General features: G+C 36.4%; 4 protein-coding genes across 5 annotated transcripts; 3 read left to right on the plus strand and 1 right to left on the minus strand.

Annotated features, from left to right (window-relative positions):
• Positions 1-566: 566 nt before the first annotated feature.
• Positions 567-4,065, plus strand: LOC111808815 (uncharacterized). 2 transcript variants are annotated; one of them, XM_023695028.2, is made up of 4 exons: positions 567-1,718; positions 2,324-2,684; positions 2,763-2,978; positions 3,550-4,065. In XM_023695028.2, exons 1-4 carry the CDS (start codon positions 842-844, stop codon positions 3,731-3,733), a joined length of 1,638 nt encoding a protein of 545 aa, XP_023550796.2. In that variant the 5' UTR covers positions 567-841; the 3' UTR covers positions 3,734-4,065. The 2 variants fall into 2 exon arrangements, with proteins under 2 accessions (XP_023550796.2, XP_023550780.2); XM_023695012.2 differs by having other exon boundaries at positions 2,324-2,978.
• A 1,494-nt stretch (positions 4,066-5,559) lies between these two features.
• LOC111786085 (arabinogalactan protein 41) lies at positions 5,560-7,303 on the plus strand. The gene is made up of 2 exons (XM_023666465.2): positions 5,560-5,957; positions 7,015-7,303. Exons 1-2 carry the CDS (start codon positions 5,840-5,842, stop codon positions 7,122-7,124), a joined length of 228 nt encoding a protein of 75 aa, XP_023522233.1. The 5' UTR covers positions 5,560-5,839; the 3' UTR covers positions 7,125-7,303.
• Positions 7,304-8,738: 1,435 nt separating this feature from the next.
• Positions 8,739-9,712, plus strand: LOC111782089 (umecyanin-like). Its single transcript, XM_023662878.2, has 2 exons — positions 8,739-9,037; positions 9,118-9,712. The coding sequence occupies exons 1-2, from the start codon at positions 8,860-8,862 to the stop codon at positions 9,540-9,542; spliced, it is 603 nt and encodes a 200-aa protein (XP_023518646.1). The 5' UTR covers positions 8,739-8,859; the 3' UTR covers positions 9,543-9,712.
• Positions 9,713-10,728: 1,016 nt separating this feature from the next.
• Positions 10,729-12,579, minus strand: LOC111777041 (ethylene-responsive transcription factor CRF2-like). The gene has a single exon (XM_023656486.2). The coding sequence runs from the start codon at positions 11,744-11,746 to the stop codon at positions 10,862-10,864; it is 885 nt and encodes a 294-aa protein (XP_023512254.2). The 5' UTR covers positions 11,747-12,579; the 3' UTR covers positions 10,729-10,861.
• Positions 12,580-13,554: the final 975 nt, after the last annotated feature.

A 13,554-nucleotide genomic window follows, 5' to 3' on the forward strand; every position in this document is an offset into this window, starting at 1 on the left:
AAAATTTTAATATACGGAGTATCTATCATGAAAGGCTCTCTCATTTGATTACATGTGCTTTCTTTGTCAATTTTTTTTAGGGACGTTGTCACTTAACTTCAATATTTTTATTATTTTTGGTATATATGTTTGTTGGGTATTTTCTTTTTCAAGTAAAAAAAAGAAAATTAGGTATCAATTGAATTTTTTTTAGTAGTTATATTTATTTGATTAATATAAATTATGATACTTCAATTGTGGAATATGAAATTCGAAGAATGTTATTTAAATTATCATGATATAATGTTTCATTAAAATTACAATTAATGTTATGTGGAAAAGAATCAAGATGTAAATGTGTAATGAGGACTTCAAAATTCAAATGAGATTTTATTTATTTTTAGATGGGTACAAATTTACCTTTAAAATCTAAATTTATTTATTTAATTTTATGTTATATTTACGTAATAACTAATTATATCAAGTGGGCCTAGAGAAAGGCCCATCGAGTTCAAATATCCGAAAATGGGCCGATTGGCTTTTGCGGACTATGCGGTTTGACCGTACAAATGGAAGCTTCGTTTTCGACGTTCATGCAGGTTTCATTTCCCGGCACTTCTTCATCAAACAAATCCCCATTTCAAATTCAGCGTCGGAAGTGTGAGCTTCTCAGTTTCTTCTGCATGTTCGATCACATTCTCTCTTTAGTTTACTCACAAAGAATCTGCAATCTTTGGATTTAAAGCTTCCTCTTTTGTGTTCTCGAAGAAGATCAAACGATTTGCCTCCTTGAGAGATTGAAATTTCAAATCTAAATCTGATTTGCACTACTCTACTCAGAGCCATTTCTTCGAAATTTCAAATGGCTACCAAATCGCATTCTGTGTCTTCTGATTTGATTTCTATCGATGACGATAACCTTGAATGCCGGAGCATTTCAGAGTTGGTTTCGATTCTGCGGACGGCTTTCCGGGCAAGAGATTTCGACAAAGTGGAGGCGGTTTTGGTTGCCAAGGAAGTAAAAATGAGGAAAGAGATCGAGAACAAGAACAAAGAGTATGAATTGCTCCAAAGCAAATACGAGTTTCTAAGACTGGACATTCTCACTCACGAATCCATGCTCGAGCAAGATAAGGTTGATCCTAAAGGATTTGAGAAGTGGAAGGAAATATATGAAGATTTGAAGGAGAAGGAGAGTGAGATTCAACAACTCAAGGATTTGATTTTCAAAGTAAATGAGGATAGAGAGAAGAAGAAAAGCGCTTTGGAGGGATTTGAGAAATTGCTGGAAACGGTCAAGAAAGCACAGGAAGATCAAAGGATCACTATAGAGAAGCTTATCCACAAGAATTCAGAATTAGAATGTGCAATGGAGGTGGTTAAGAAAGTAAAGGAAGATCATGTGAAAACCATAGAGGAGCTTAGATGCAAGAACTTAAAATTAGAATGTTCACTAGAGGAGCTTAACTACAGGAAATCAGAATTGGAACGTACAGTAGAAGTGGTCAAGAAGACAGAGGAAGACGAAAGGAAGTATGTCGAGGAGCTTAAATGCAAGAATTCAAAATTAGAGACTGCGAAAAGAGAAGCTGAGCATAATTACGAGCTGTGTAGAAGGAAATATGATGAACTCGGGCGCCGAGTCTCACAATTGGAGAACAAAAACGACTCTATATCAGGAGGAGCTTGCGTTGGTGGTTCCAGAAAATTGGTTGGTATGCAAGCCGAGAATCGAACAGGTATGCAAGAACAGAAAGTTCACTACTTGCATATTAAGTAAATGCGATTGATTGTCAAAAATGATATCACAGTTCTATGAACAGTTCACTTATTTGTAAGCCTCTCCACTGGCTAGAAAATTGAAAGTTTGGGAAGTGCAGGCATTAGAAATTTATTTAGTATTAACACCTGCTAGGTAGATCTTTAATAAGGAATCATACATATGCTGCCTCTGAATGGAAATCTTGTTATGAGCTTAAACTTTGTTTATTTATTGAATAAAATGTTAATCCATTGGCTTCATATAATTTGTGCATTGATTTTAAGAATATAGCTATTGTGTTATGCTCTTGCATCATTATTGGGTTATGGCAGAAGATAATACACAAAATTGGGCTTAGTTCATCTTTTAAGGTATTTTTCTCCGTGTATAAGTTTATGATGTTCTTGTGCATTGTTGCCGATTTGCCAAACAGGACTAGTTTCGGCAAGCCAAAGTACAGACATCTTGAATTTTTATGTACGTAGCCATCGACGAATGTATATACACATGAAACAAATTTGGGCATACCCAAGTATGATTGGAATTATTTATTCACTTGATCAAGGTATCTTTTATTCCTAGGTACTGAAGGATTCATGGTGGAAATCATTAGTGATGATGATCATGCTCCAGTGAAGAATTCATCCAGAGCACGCAGAAAAGAAAAGAGAACGTGGGATTTATTACTAAACGATTGTGAAGATTACGATCCCGAAAGAGATGATGAAAAGATATCCACCCTGCCCAGTGAAACTAATGGCAAGGAGGCATTGAAGAAAGTAGGGGCAATGTATGCAACACCTCCACATGGTCGTCCTGACAATCATGTTTTGAAAAGGCATCTTTCTACTCGTACTAATGATTCCAAGAACGTGATGTCCTCTTCAAGGGCTGTCGCAGTCATGTTGAGGGAAGAATGTAAATCACATAATTCCATGTTCAAGTATGCTTCATTTGGTTTCAACTACTTTAATGAGGACTGTTCCTTTTTCTCGGATTCTGATTGTGAGATTCAAAATAGATACGACTCAACTCATCTTAAGTCAAAGGGCCAAGGGAACAGGAGTAATAAAAGATGGGAGTCGGAGGCTGAAATGCGTGCTGCATTTGATGAAAATGATATGCTTTGCATGGAAGCTGTTTGTATCCTCTATAGACAATCAAGTTTAGTGGGAAAGCCTCGTAGTGCATATTTGCCTTCCAGACATAGAGGATTTCATGAGGTTGATTTGCTCAGGTATCTCATGAACTTTTTCAACCATGCATCTTTATTACATCAAATTTTTTTTGTTTGATTTCTTGGATTGCAAGGCTAGCTTCTGTTGGTAGCTTGATTGGCTCATGTAACATATGAACTGTTCGTTATTGCACGATGTGGCTTGGATTTGAATAGAATCCTAGATTTATCTTAAGATACTTGCAATTATTATTAAAAGTTTGAAAATAAGAAGTTTTACCACGATTAAACGATATTTCTTAATTTGATTCACACAATCATTCAAAACGCGTAAATCATTTCATCTGTTAGATTTTAATTTCTTATTAACTTTGCTATCTTTTTGATGTTTCAAGTCTTTTGACACAAGCACCTAAGCCCAGTTTTGAGTTCCCTTTACATATGTTTCCAAAGCTTTAAGCTATTTTCGGGTATCAACCTAAACGACGATTTCTGTTACTTTCTAGTGTTTTGTGCCTGTCTTTTGTGGTGATTGTTTGTGCATGGAAGTCTTCACAACTGAGTGATGCTCTTGTAAAGCTAGTTGAGGAAGTAGTGTGCGTTAAAATTTTCTTGATCAAAATTTCTCCAGGGGTTCAACATTGGCATTGTTTCTAACCGGCGGAGATTCACAAGGGAAGCTAAAGAGATCTGTGATGGAGTTGGAGAAATTCGACATATGTGGTCTTATCGACTGCAGAAGAATCTCCATCGAGCATTTGGAGCAGTTATTTGAAATCTATAAGAACAGTGAAGATCAATTCCTATTCCAGTAAAAAGGGAGCAGCTTGATGCAAGGTTAAATCTTATGCTCAAATCTACTTGTTTATCCCTGTATTGTAGATAATTAGATGTCTGCTGCTGACTTATATACATATATATAGAGAGAGAGAGAGACATCAATAGGGAACATTGCAATTGTTATATCATATAGTTAGGATCAATTCTATTACTACCAAATCAGTTTGTTAGAACTTAGAAACTGCATCAACTTTGTTTCAACATTACTACTGCTGAGGAGAGAAACCTATTTGAATGGAAGAAAAAATGGTCCAAAATCATCCTTGTTACCATTTTTTTTTTTCACTTTTGAGATCTCACGTCGGTTGGAGAGAGGAATAAAGCATTCTTATAAAAGTGTGGAAACCTTTTCTTAGAAAATGCATTTTAAAACCTTGAGGGGAAGCCCGAAAAAAAAAGTCAAAAGATGACAATATTTGCTTGCGGTAGGCTTGGAGGGAGTAACGAAGCATTCCTTATAAAAGTGTGGAAACCTCTTCCTAGAAGTATAAGAGTGTGGAAACCTCTTCTTAGAAGATGTGTTTTAAAATCTTGAGGGAAAGTCTAGAAGGAAAAGTCCAGAAAAGGGAAAGTCTAGAAAGAAAAGTCCAAAAAAGACTATATCTATTAGCGGTGAAATTGAAGTTGGAGGAGTATATCTGCTAGCGACGACGGAATTGAGGTTGGGTTGTTACATGGACAGTCTGTAAGATTTTGTGGAAAGGACATAATGCAGCTGGTTATGAGATGGAGATTTTCTCCATCAGTAGATGGCCACCATGTTGGAGGAAAGGCCTGCCCTGCCTTGATTTTTGTATTCTCCAACTGTATGTGCAGAACTGTATTTGGCCCCCCTTGAAAATTATATTATTGCTAAATTAATATTCTAAATATACTGTATTATGGCATGAAAAATACTATCTTAAGTAGTATCCTTTATACCTCCTTATGAATTTAATAAATTTACAATACTAACTATAGAATCTTGGAATATTACAACATTATAAGGGGATTATTATAAGGGGATTATTGTGTATTATAACATTAGCAAATTTTGCTATAATCTTGATGGTTGTTATGTTTATAACATGGCAACAATCAATCAATCAATAAATAAAATTTATGAACCTAATTAATTCTAAATACCTCCTCCAATGGTTTTAAAGAAACATAAAACTCCTTGATGATGAATGCGCTTTTAATGAATTTATTAAATTGTAAAGAGTAATTATGAGATTTTATTTGATCTAAAGAACATTTATGAGAAATTCTCTATTAAATTTTAATTTTAAATTTTTTAATGAAATTAAGGTCAAATTTGTAATTTAATTAAATTTAAAATATATAACTGATGAATGGAAAAAAGAAAAAAGAAAAAAGGGTAATAATAGACTGTCAAAGACGGCATGGATGGCATGTGCGGAAGGCAACAGACGGCAGGAAACATGGTGGTGGGCCCCAGCCGGGCCTTTTCAATTAACCGGCTTGGCCGGTTCTCTCTCTCTCTCTAATTTCCTTTTCTATTTTCTCGGTTTTGAAAAATGAAATTAAGATGATTGGTTGGTTTGGTATCCCATTTATAATATTTTAAATTATAAATGCAATTTTACTTTAATTTATAAATTTCAAATTTCCCATTTTATCTTTAATTCATTTTTTTTTTAATTACAAATGTTTATATATAATCAATAAATAAGACGTCTATGAGGATAAGTCATTATATAATATTTATTATTAGGTTTACATAATTAATTAAATTAAATGTAGAATTAAAATGAAAAGGAAAAAGAAAAGGCTAACCCTATAAAAGGGCACACCCTGGAAAGTTTGGATCCCCTCGTTTGCCCGTCGCGAGACTGCCTCTGTTTCCGTTTAGAGATTTCGTCGTCTTCTTCATTTCGCCCGTCGAGAAGAGAAAGGGAGATTCCTTTCCTTCTCTCTCTCTCTGCGAGACTCTTTGAAGCTATTGGAGAAGAAGCCTTTTGAAGCTTCTTTACCTGAGAGTCGCATCGCAGAGAGAGATCTAACCTCCTGTACTACATTTCTTGCGATTCTTCGCCTGCAGAAAGGAGAGGGGAAATTACCGCACGATTCGGACTCATATGGCGGTTTCTAGGGCATCTTTTGGATTCGTGGCTGCCGCTGCGCTCGTCTTCACCATCTTCTTGCCGGTTGCTCAGCCTCAGTCTTTGGCTCCGGCTCCCGCTCCCACCAGCGACGGTTAGTTCTCTTTCTTTTATGTTTTATTTTGCATTTATGTTCCAGATCTGTGTGCAATTCTTTGATCTCTGACCTTTGTTTATTCTTTGATTTCGGTAGAATATTTTGGCGTTAATTTTTAGGTTCGGTTTTTGAGTTAACTGGAATTTTGAAAATTTTGTTTCAATTTACGTTTATGTACTGCGACTTAACAAACTTCTCAAATCGTAACTTATTTCACTTTTTTGTCCCTTCAATTTTTTGTATGTTCAATAAAGCTTTTGGTGGATCCATTTTTGGTACAAGTACCATCAATTTTAGTTATCTGCGGGCCAATTTGAGAAATTTAAAAGAAAAAAAAAAACTCATCAATCATACAATATACTTCAATGAAGATACGAAGAAAAGGTTGTTAAAACTATCAAAGATGTTTCAATTCATGTCACATCATCAAAGAAGAATGAAGTTTGATGGTTATAAATTTTGAGTAAATTACAATTTAGAATAATTTAGAGTTATTTTATTTTATGTAACCATAAAAATGAAAAAAAGCTTCGTAAAGGTTTCAATAATTAATAAATATCCCATTCTGGAGTGAAATTAAACCGATTGTCATTATCAGACTAAATATATGGTTTTACTTCTTTTTTCTGCACTTTCTAAATTTATCAAGAAATTTAGCTGCATTGCTCCTTGATTAATTAAATCACACAAGCCTTACAGTACAATGTTTTCTACTCAATTACTAGGAGCGGTTTGGGCATTGGCTTGGATTTTGGTGGGATTGGGTTCTAAATCTATATCCATGTTTGGTTGAAATAACAAACTCTCTCAAAATCTATGGATACCCCTCGAAATCTATGGTCTCCGTTGAAATTACAATAATTGAGGGTCCACCACTTTTGTTTTCCATTTTTTCACAATTATGGTGGTTCCTACCATTTTTGCTTGGGTCTCGTGATTTGTTTAATTAAAATGCAGGGTTATATTATCTTAGGTCATAATATGGTTAATGTTGAAAAATGAAAAGACCAGAAGGAAATCAACTAATTGGAATGCGTGCAATGGGAATTGACAGGGACATCCATAGATCAAGGGATAGCTTATATCTTAATGGGGGTGGCATTGGCGCTCACATATCTCATCCACAGTGCTGACTTAGCCAGCAGCAGCAGCAGCAGCTTCTAGGAGCATAATAGTATTTGGGAGTTTAGTTAGAAATGGCAATGGGTTCTTCTCTTGCTGGATCCTTTCCTGTTTCTGTTTTGGTTTTTATTTATTCATGAGATCATCATCATCCTCACACATTTCTTCTATGTACATTCTCCTCATTTTTAAATCACATTTATTGGCTTTCCCTTTTTCCCCTTTCCTCTCTTCAATTTTGTACCCAAATAACATCAAAAATATTCTCTTCTTAATGTTATTAATATATTTAAAATTAAAATGAAGTTTGACTAATTAATACGCAATAAAGTTTGTAATCCAATCTCCAATCTCCAATCAACCACTCAATTTTCAATGGAAAAAACATGGGTTGAAATGTATGGAGTTGGGTATGATTTTTGACTAATTAATTAGTTTTAATTATTTTACCCTTATCTTAACATTTGTATTCATCTCATCTAACTCTTCTAAATTTATCTCGATAATACACATGTTAAACTTATGACCTCAATTGTAGCAGATTAACCTTAATGTAAATGTTAAACTTATGACCTCAATTGTAGTAGATTAACCTTGATGTAACACCCAGGTATTAAACTTAGTTTTGAGCAATTGTGAAGACAAAACATGTTAAAAATTACGCGGTTGAGTGTCGAATATGTATTCCAAATCGCGAAACCACATCAAAAAAATATATACCACATCAAAAAAATATATACATGTCGTCTCAAATCGATAGAAGCCAAGTGTAAATTCTTGGAGGACCAAGTTTTGGAGGACCAAGTTTGGAAAGTCCTCGAGAGTTGACAGGGGAAGATGTTGCCCTAAAAGGGAATGAATATAAAAAGTAGGATAAACTACCAACTTTCCCTATTTTAGTTGATATACTTCATTTTAATATATTTTTAAACTTAATTTTATGTTTAACTTACTGTTATGAGTAAATTTAAACCCAAAAGAAAACGGGTTGTGGGCCAACCACGCCCCACCATGCTATCCCTAGGGCGTGCAACCACACTTAGCAAGCCACACCTTGGGCACCTACAACCAACGTCCAATCGACCAAGCCTTTTGTGCCCCAAACCCCAAATGGGTTGGACAACTGAGCCTAAGTTGACTCAACCCGTGCAACCCAAGCTCAAGGTCAACCCTTCACTAGGTCAAACTAGCCAATCTAATTCGAGGAGAAACCAATCTAAAGCCTCGAGAGTTTTATAACTCAAAAGAGGATGCCTAGAAACCCCAGGTCACATTCGATATATGTAATAGAATGAGGACATTTCCATTTGAGATATGTTATCTAGACCCTAATTCCTACTATGCTTCAAATCAATTCCTACTATGTTTCAAATCACCTGTATCAAATTCGTGTATAATACTACTAAATACCTTTGAATTTGGTAGCCATAGAAAAGAATATAAAACACAAAAAAAATAAAATAAAATAAAATAAAAAAAAATAAAAAAGGTTAAGATTGAGGTCCATAATTGTACTTAAAAATAGCCTTTGTTTCTCTAAATATGCCAAAAACAAAAAAAGAGGGTAAAATTTGACAATGTCAAAACAACCAAAAGGAACCACTAACCCTTAACCATTGCCTTCCACATTCCCAATTTGCTTCCCTATTTCTTTCCCTTTTCTTCCCTTTGGAATTAGGGGAGAACAAAAAACAACATTATTATCTCCCTCTCCTTTCTTTTTTTCCCTCTCTCTCTTAATCTCCAAAGAGTAGAGAGTGGCTAAAAGGAAACCAAAATGGACAAAATGTACGTGGCTTTAATGATTGGGATCTTCAGTTGCTTACTTTTCATGCCATCTATGGATGCATTCACTCACATCGTCGGTGGAAACCACGGTTGGAGAGTGCCCGACAACGTTACCTTTTTCGACGAGTGGGCAAAACCTAGAACGTTCGGTGTCGGAGACAAACTTGGTATGTGTATCTTCATTTTCGTTGTCTTTCGAGAAATTATTCAATGAGATCAGCAGACTAATTTTCGATACGGGTTGCAGTTTTCCCGTACCGGCCAGGTGCGAACAACTTATTGGCCGTAAAGAAGGCGGACTACGAGACATGTGGGCAAGGGGAAGAGGATGTGATCAACATGTACTACCTTGGGCCAACCATCTTGAACATCACCCAACCAGGTGACTACTACTACTACGATGGGATTGGTAAGCACTGTGAAGCTGGCCAGAAGCTCCACATCCAAGTGGGTTCAAAAGAGGGAACTTCTGGCTCAGACCCTTTGCCATTTAACCTTCAAACTTTTGGAATTCCCACCGCTTTCGGCACCATGGTGGAACCCCCGGCTGCAGCCCCGGTTGTAACCCTGGCTGCACCCAGGGTTGTAACCCCGGCTGCAGCCATGGCTCACAAATTTGGGTTGGCCTCTTCGGCAATGTTAATGCCCGTGCTTTTGTCCATATTTCTTTAAAATTGTTGGCGCTTAGCAGTTAGCAACACCTTTGCTTCTGCCTCTGTCTTATAATTCTATTTAAAAGCGCCCAACAATTCTTTTCTTGTGTTTCCAAACTTTTAAAAAGGATTATTTATATATTTCATCGGATATTTTATATATATATATATATATTGTTTATTTATGAATTTTATTTCTTATTTAAAATTTTGGTTGCAAAATATTATAATAATAATTAATAATAATAATGGTATTTGAATTCTGGGAAATGGGCCACCAAAAGGCCCGTCATTGGGAGGTGGGCCACCAGCTGACCTGTCCATTGATTTCAAAAGAAATTAAAAACTCAGGTCCACATCAGCAAGACTCGTTGTTGGATTCGGTGGGTCCGCCCAATCAGAATCAGAATATCTGGGAAATGGAGGCACCAAGAGCTGGGCCTGGGGGACCAAACGGCCCATTTGCATTACGGTTCACGGTAAGAATGGACCATGTGATCCAGAGAAGTAGTTGGCTGATGATTACGTGTATGGCCAGGATTGAATCTCGGTGGGGACAGGAGGATAAGGAAGAGATTCTCTGCGGGTGTTTTTAACTTTTTACGTGTAGAATCATTTTATTAATATTTTTTTAATGACTTTTTAATAAACAAATATATGTTTTCCCACGCATTTGAGAGGGGCATTAATGGAATTTGGAAATCCTAAGTTGACTTTTAAATTTTTAAATTTTTCAATAAAGTACTCCAAAATTATTTATAATTTATATTCCAAATTCGAACAATTTTTTAAAAAATTAATAAAGAAATTAAGCAATATTGTAACGCCCCACACACGTAAGTAAGATATTTTTGTGCGCGCTACTAGTTACACGTTGGCCCCTTCACGAAAAGACATCTCTACCCTTTCTAAATTGAAATAAAAATTAAAATGACGTGGAATACAAAGTAAAGTTTTCTTTTTTAAAAAAAAGATGATGAATAGTAATATTAAATTAAGTTGGTGGATGGGATTGGGCAATTTGAGGACGGAACCAAATCGCACGTGTAATCTCTCTCGCACGTGTTAACCAAATTTTTTGAAAATGGCGTGTCACGTGCTAAACCGTTAAAAGGTATGACAAAATGTGTAGCACAAAAAGTTTATCCGTCGCCGTTACCGTGACGGAAGAGAGACCACTCCATTTTTTATACACGTCAGCACAATTAAGAATGCCCAAGATTCACGATTAAAAAATAATAATAATAATACTAAATGCAGAAAACAAAATCCGACACTCACAAAATTTGCCGAAAAACTCGGGCCTATATTTTTTTTTTCTTTTTTTTAATTAAAATCTTAAAGCGCAACGAGAGGATCCGACCCGAATATGTCGCTGATGTCTTGGAAAGAATTTTCACTCATATGCCACGTGGAGGGTCTGAACCCGAATCCTAACTCGAACCCGAAATCATCATCCGGGTTAATAAACATGCTACTGCCGTAGTCGCCCCTCAAAACGGCGTCGTTGAGAGCTGTATCGCCGAATAGTGACGGAATCGGCGGTTGGAAGTCGAAGATATCGTTGGGGTAAAACGAATCGCAGTTCGAAGAGAAGGAGTCGGCACGGCGGTTTTCTTTACCGGTTGAAGCAGTTTCAGGGGATTTTTCATTCGTCGACGGCGAGGGGCAACGGAGAACGGAGGTCGGAGAAGAGAGATTGTCGTTAGTCTCCTCAACGGAGACATTGCTGGAGCTCACTGCCGGCGGAGGACTGAAGTTAGTTTGGGCGGTGGGTCCACGGAGTTGAATGGCAGCGTTGTCGTACACCATAGCGGCTTCTTCAGCCGTATTGTAGGTACCTAACCAGATGCGTACACGTCGCAAAGGATCTCTAATCTCAGCCGCCCATTTTCCCCAGGGCCGTTGCCTCACGCCGCGGAATTTCTTAGTTCCCGGCTGTAGCGGCTTCCGTAAATTCGATTTCCCGGCGGTGGACTTCTTCCGGTCTCTTCTCCCCAAGGCCTCGATCGTAATCTCGGTAATAAACTTCTTGACTCGGCGAGAGACGTGTTGTTCTTCCTTTTCATCACTAGAAGAATCAGTGGCATCTTCGTCAGTTACAGAGATCCTGACGAGCTTAGGCGCCATTAATGGCGGAGAAAAGTGCTTGGTGTGGTTTCGATGTTCAGAGTACTTAACCGAAGGTACAAGAAGACTGGAGAACAAATCCATTCCTTCCATGAGAGAAACAGAGAAGAAATTCCTTCACCTGTCAGATTCTGAGAAACACCATCGAAAGCGAAATGTAGAGAGAAATATAGAGATGGGAGAAGGAAGGTAAAAAGGGGAAGATTCGTTTAAAGGAGTAGCAGACACGAGGGGAGAATAAAGAGAGTGTTAAAGGTGAAAGGGGAAGAAGACGTCAAAGAGAAGCTCAAATTAATCTCCGCGACCTCCACTAACAATAATCATGTGAAGGAAAAAGGTTGACCAAACTCAAAAGTAAAATCCGGGAAAGTTAATGCCAGAAAGCCATGGAAGGGAAGGGAAGGGAAGCTCTGAAGCATTCATTGAAGAGGGGAAAGGAAAAGGGGAAAGGGAAAAGGAAAAGGAAAATTTTCCGGGAAAGAATAAATGCTCTATGGATTTGCTTTACTTACTGTTCCTCCATAACTGCTCATCATTCTCAGATTTTCTCTGTCAATTTTCCTGGAAAATTTCAGAGTGACGAAGAAGACGAAGAAGACGAAGAAGACGAAGAAGACGAAGAAGAAAAGCTGAGGGAATAACCAAACCCCAGCTATTTTATAGGGTCTCTAACAGCCCAGCCGTATTTCAAAAGAAAATTATATTCTATTTTATTTTATTTTATTATATTTCAAACTGTAAAAAAACAAAAATGGAAAATTTGAAGATAAAACAGTCCACGCTCCGGCGTGGCCTGGGTAAGTTGGGATCCCGGCGAATTTTCAAAGGCGCCGCAAAAGTCGGGCTTATGAGATTTCGACACGTGGCATGATATATTGAAGGGAGGGGAATCCAACGGAGCGGGGATAACCAGACTGGTGCTGACTGGGCAAAAGATTTGTTATGGAAATTAGCGATTTCAAAGTGTTTTTTTTTTTTTTTGTTGACTGAAACGATCTTAAGGATTTTGAATTACCCGTTGAATGGGTCTTAATTACCATTTATTTATGCCTTCAGTTATCGTTTTTTTTTTTTTTTAAATCTTTCCAATTTAATTATTATAATTATTTCCAGCTCATCCTTTAATTTCCTTCTTTTAAAAAAAAAAAATGTACATTGTATGGTTAATAAAATAGAAGGGTAAAATGGTAAAACAAAAAAAGAATATAGTGGAAGTTTTGAAGAGACGGTTACATTGTGTCAGCAAAGAATAAGGTGGGAGGGAGGCAGGCGCTTCCCTTTGTTTTGTTTATAATGTGCACTTTTGACTGATTTACCCTCCGTCCTTATTCGCGTGCTTTACTACTTGGCGGCCATTGTTTTTATAACAGAAACCGTTAAAAAAGATAACCACTCCAAAAAAAAAGTAATTAATTAAAAGTTTTATAATTATTGATTTGGACATTTTTGTTTGGTAATTTAAGAGATAAGTAAACTTAGATATATATATATATATACACATAATCATCCCTAAAGGATGCGAATATTAAGAGGTATAAATTAATAAAAATTATTGAAAATAAAGCCTATTATTGTCGTGTTTAAATAATTAGCAAATGAATCTTCAAAGTAAAAAAGGTAATGGGTGTCCTTTAATGATTGGTGGTTGGCTGTTCATAATCGTTATTAGCTAATAATACGCAAAAGTATTCCATTAATTTATACCATTTTGGAAGCTTTCGCCGCTTAATTTGCTTTCATTCCCCAACTTTGGATTATTTTGTAACTTTTAGTGATTGTGAGTATATGCCCTTTTTAATTATTTCATTATTAACTATTTACATTATATTAGTCAACTCAAATCTTTTACTCATTTGATTAGGATTATTTTGACTCTGATGCTTAACTAAGTTTAGTCACGT

The sequence above is a fragment of the Cucurbita pepo genome, chromosome 1, assembly GCF_057944985.1.
Source record: "Cucurbita pepo subsp. pepo isolate OVF chromosome 1, ASM5794498v1, whole genome shotgun sequence".
In the NCBI taxonomy this organism is placed as follows: Eukaryota; Viridiplantae; Streptophyta; class Magnoliopsida; order Cucurbitales; family Cucurbitaceae; genus Cucurbita; species Cucurbita pepo.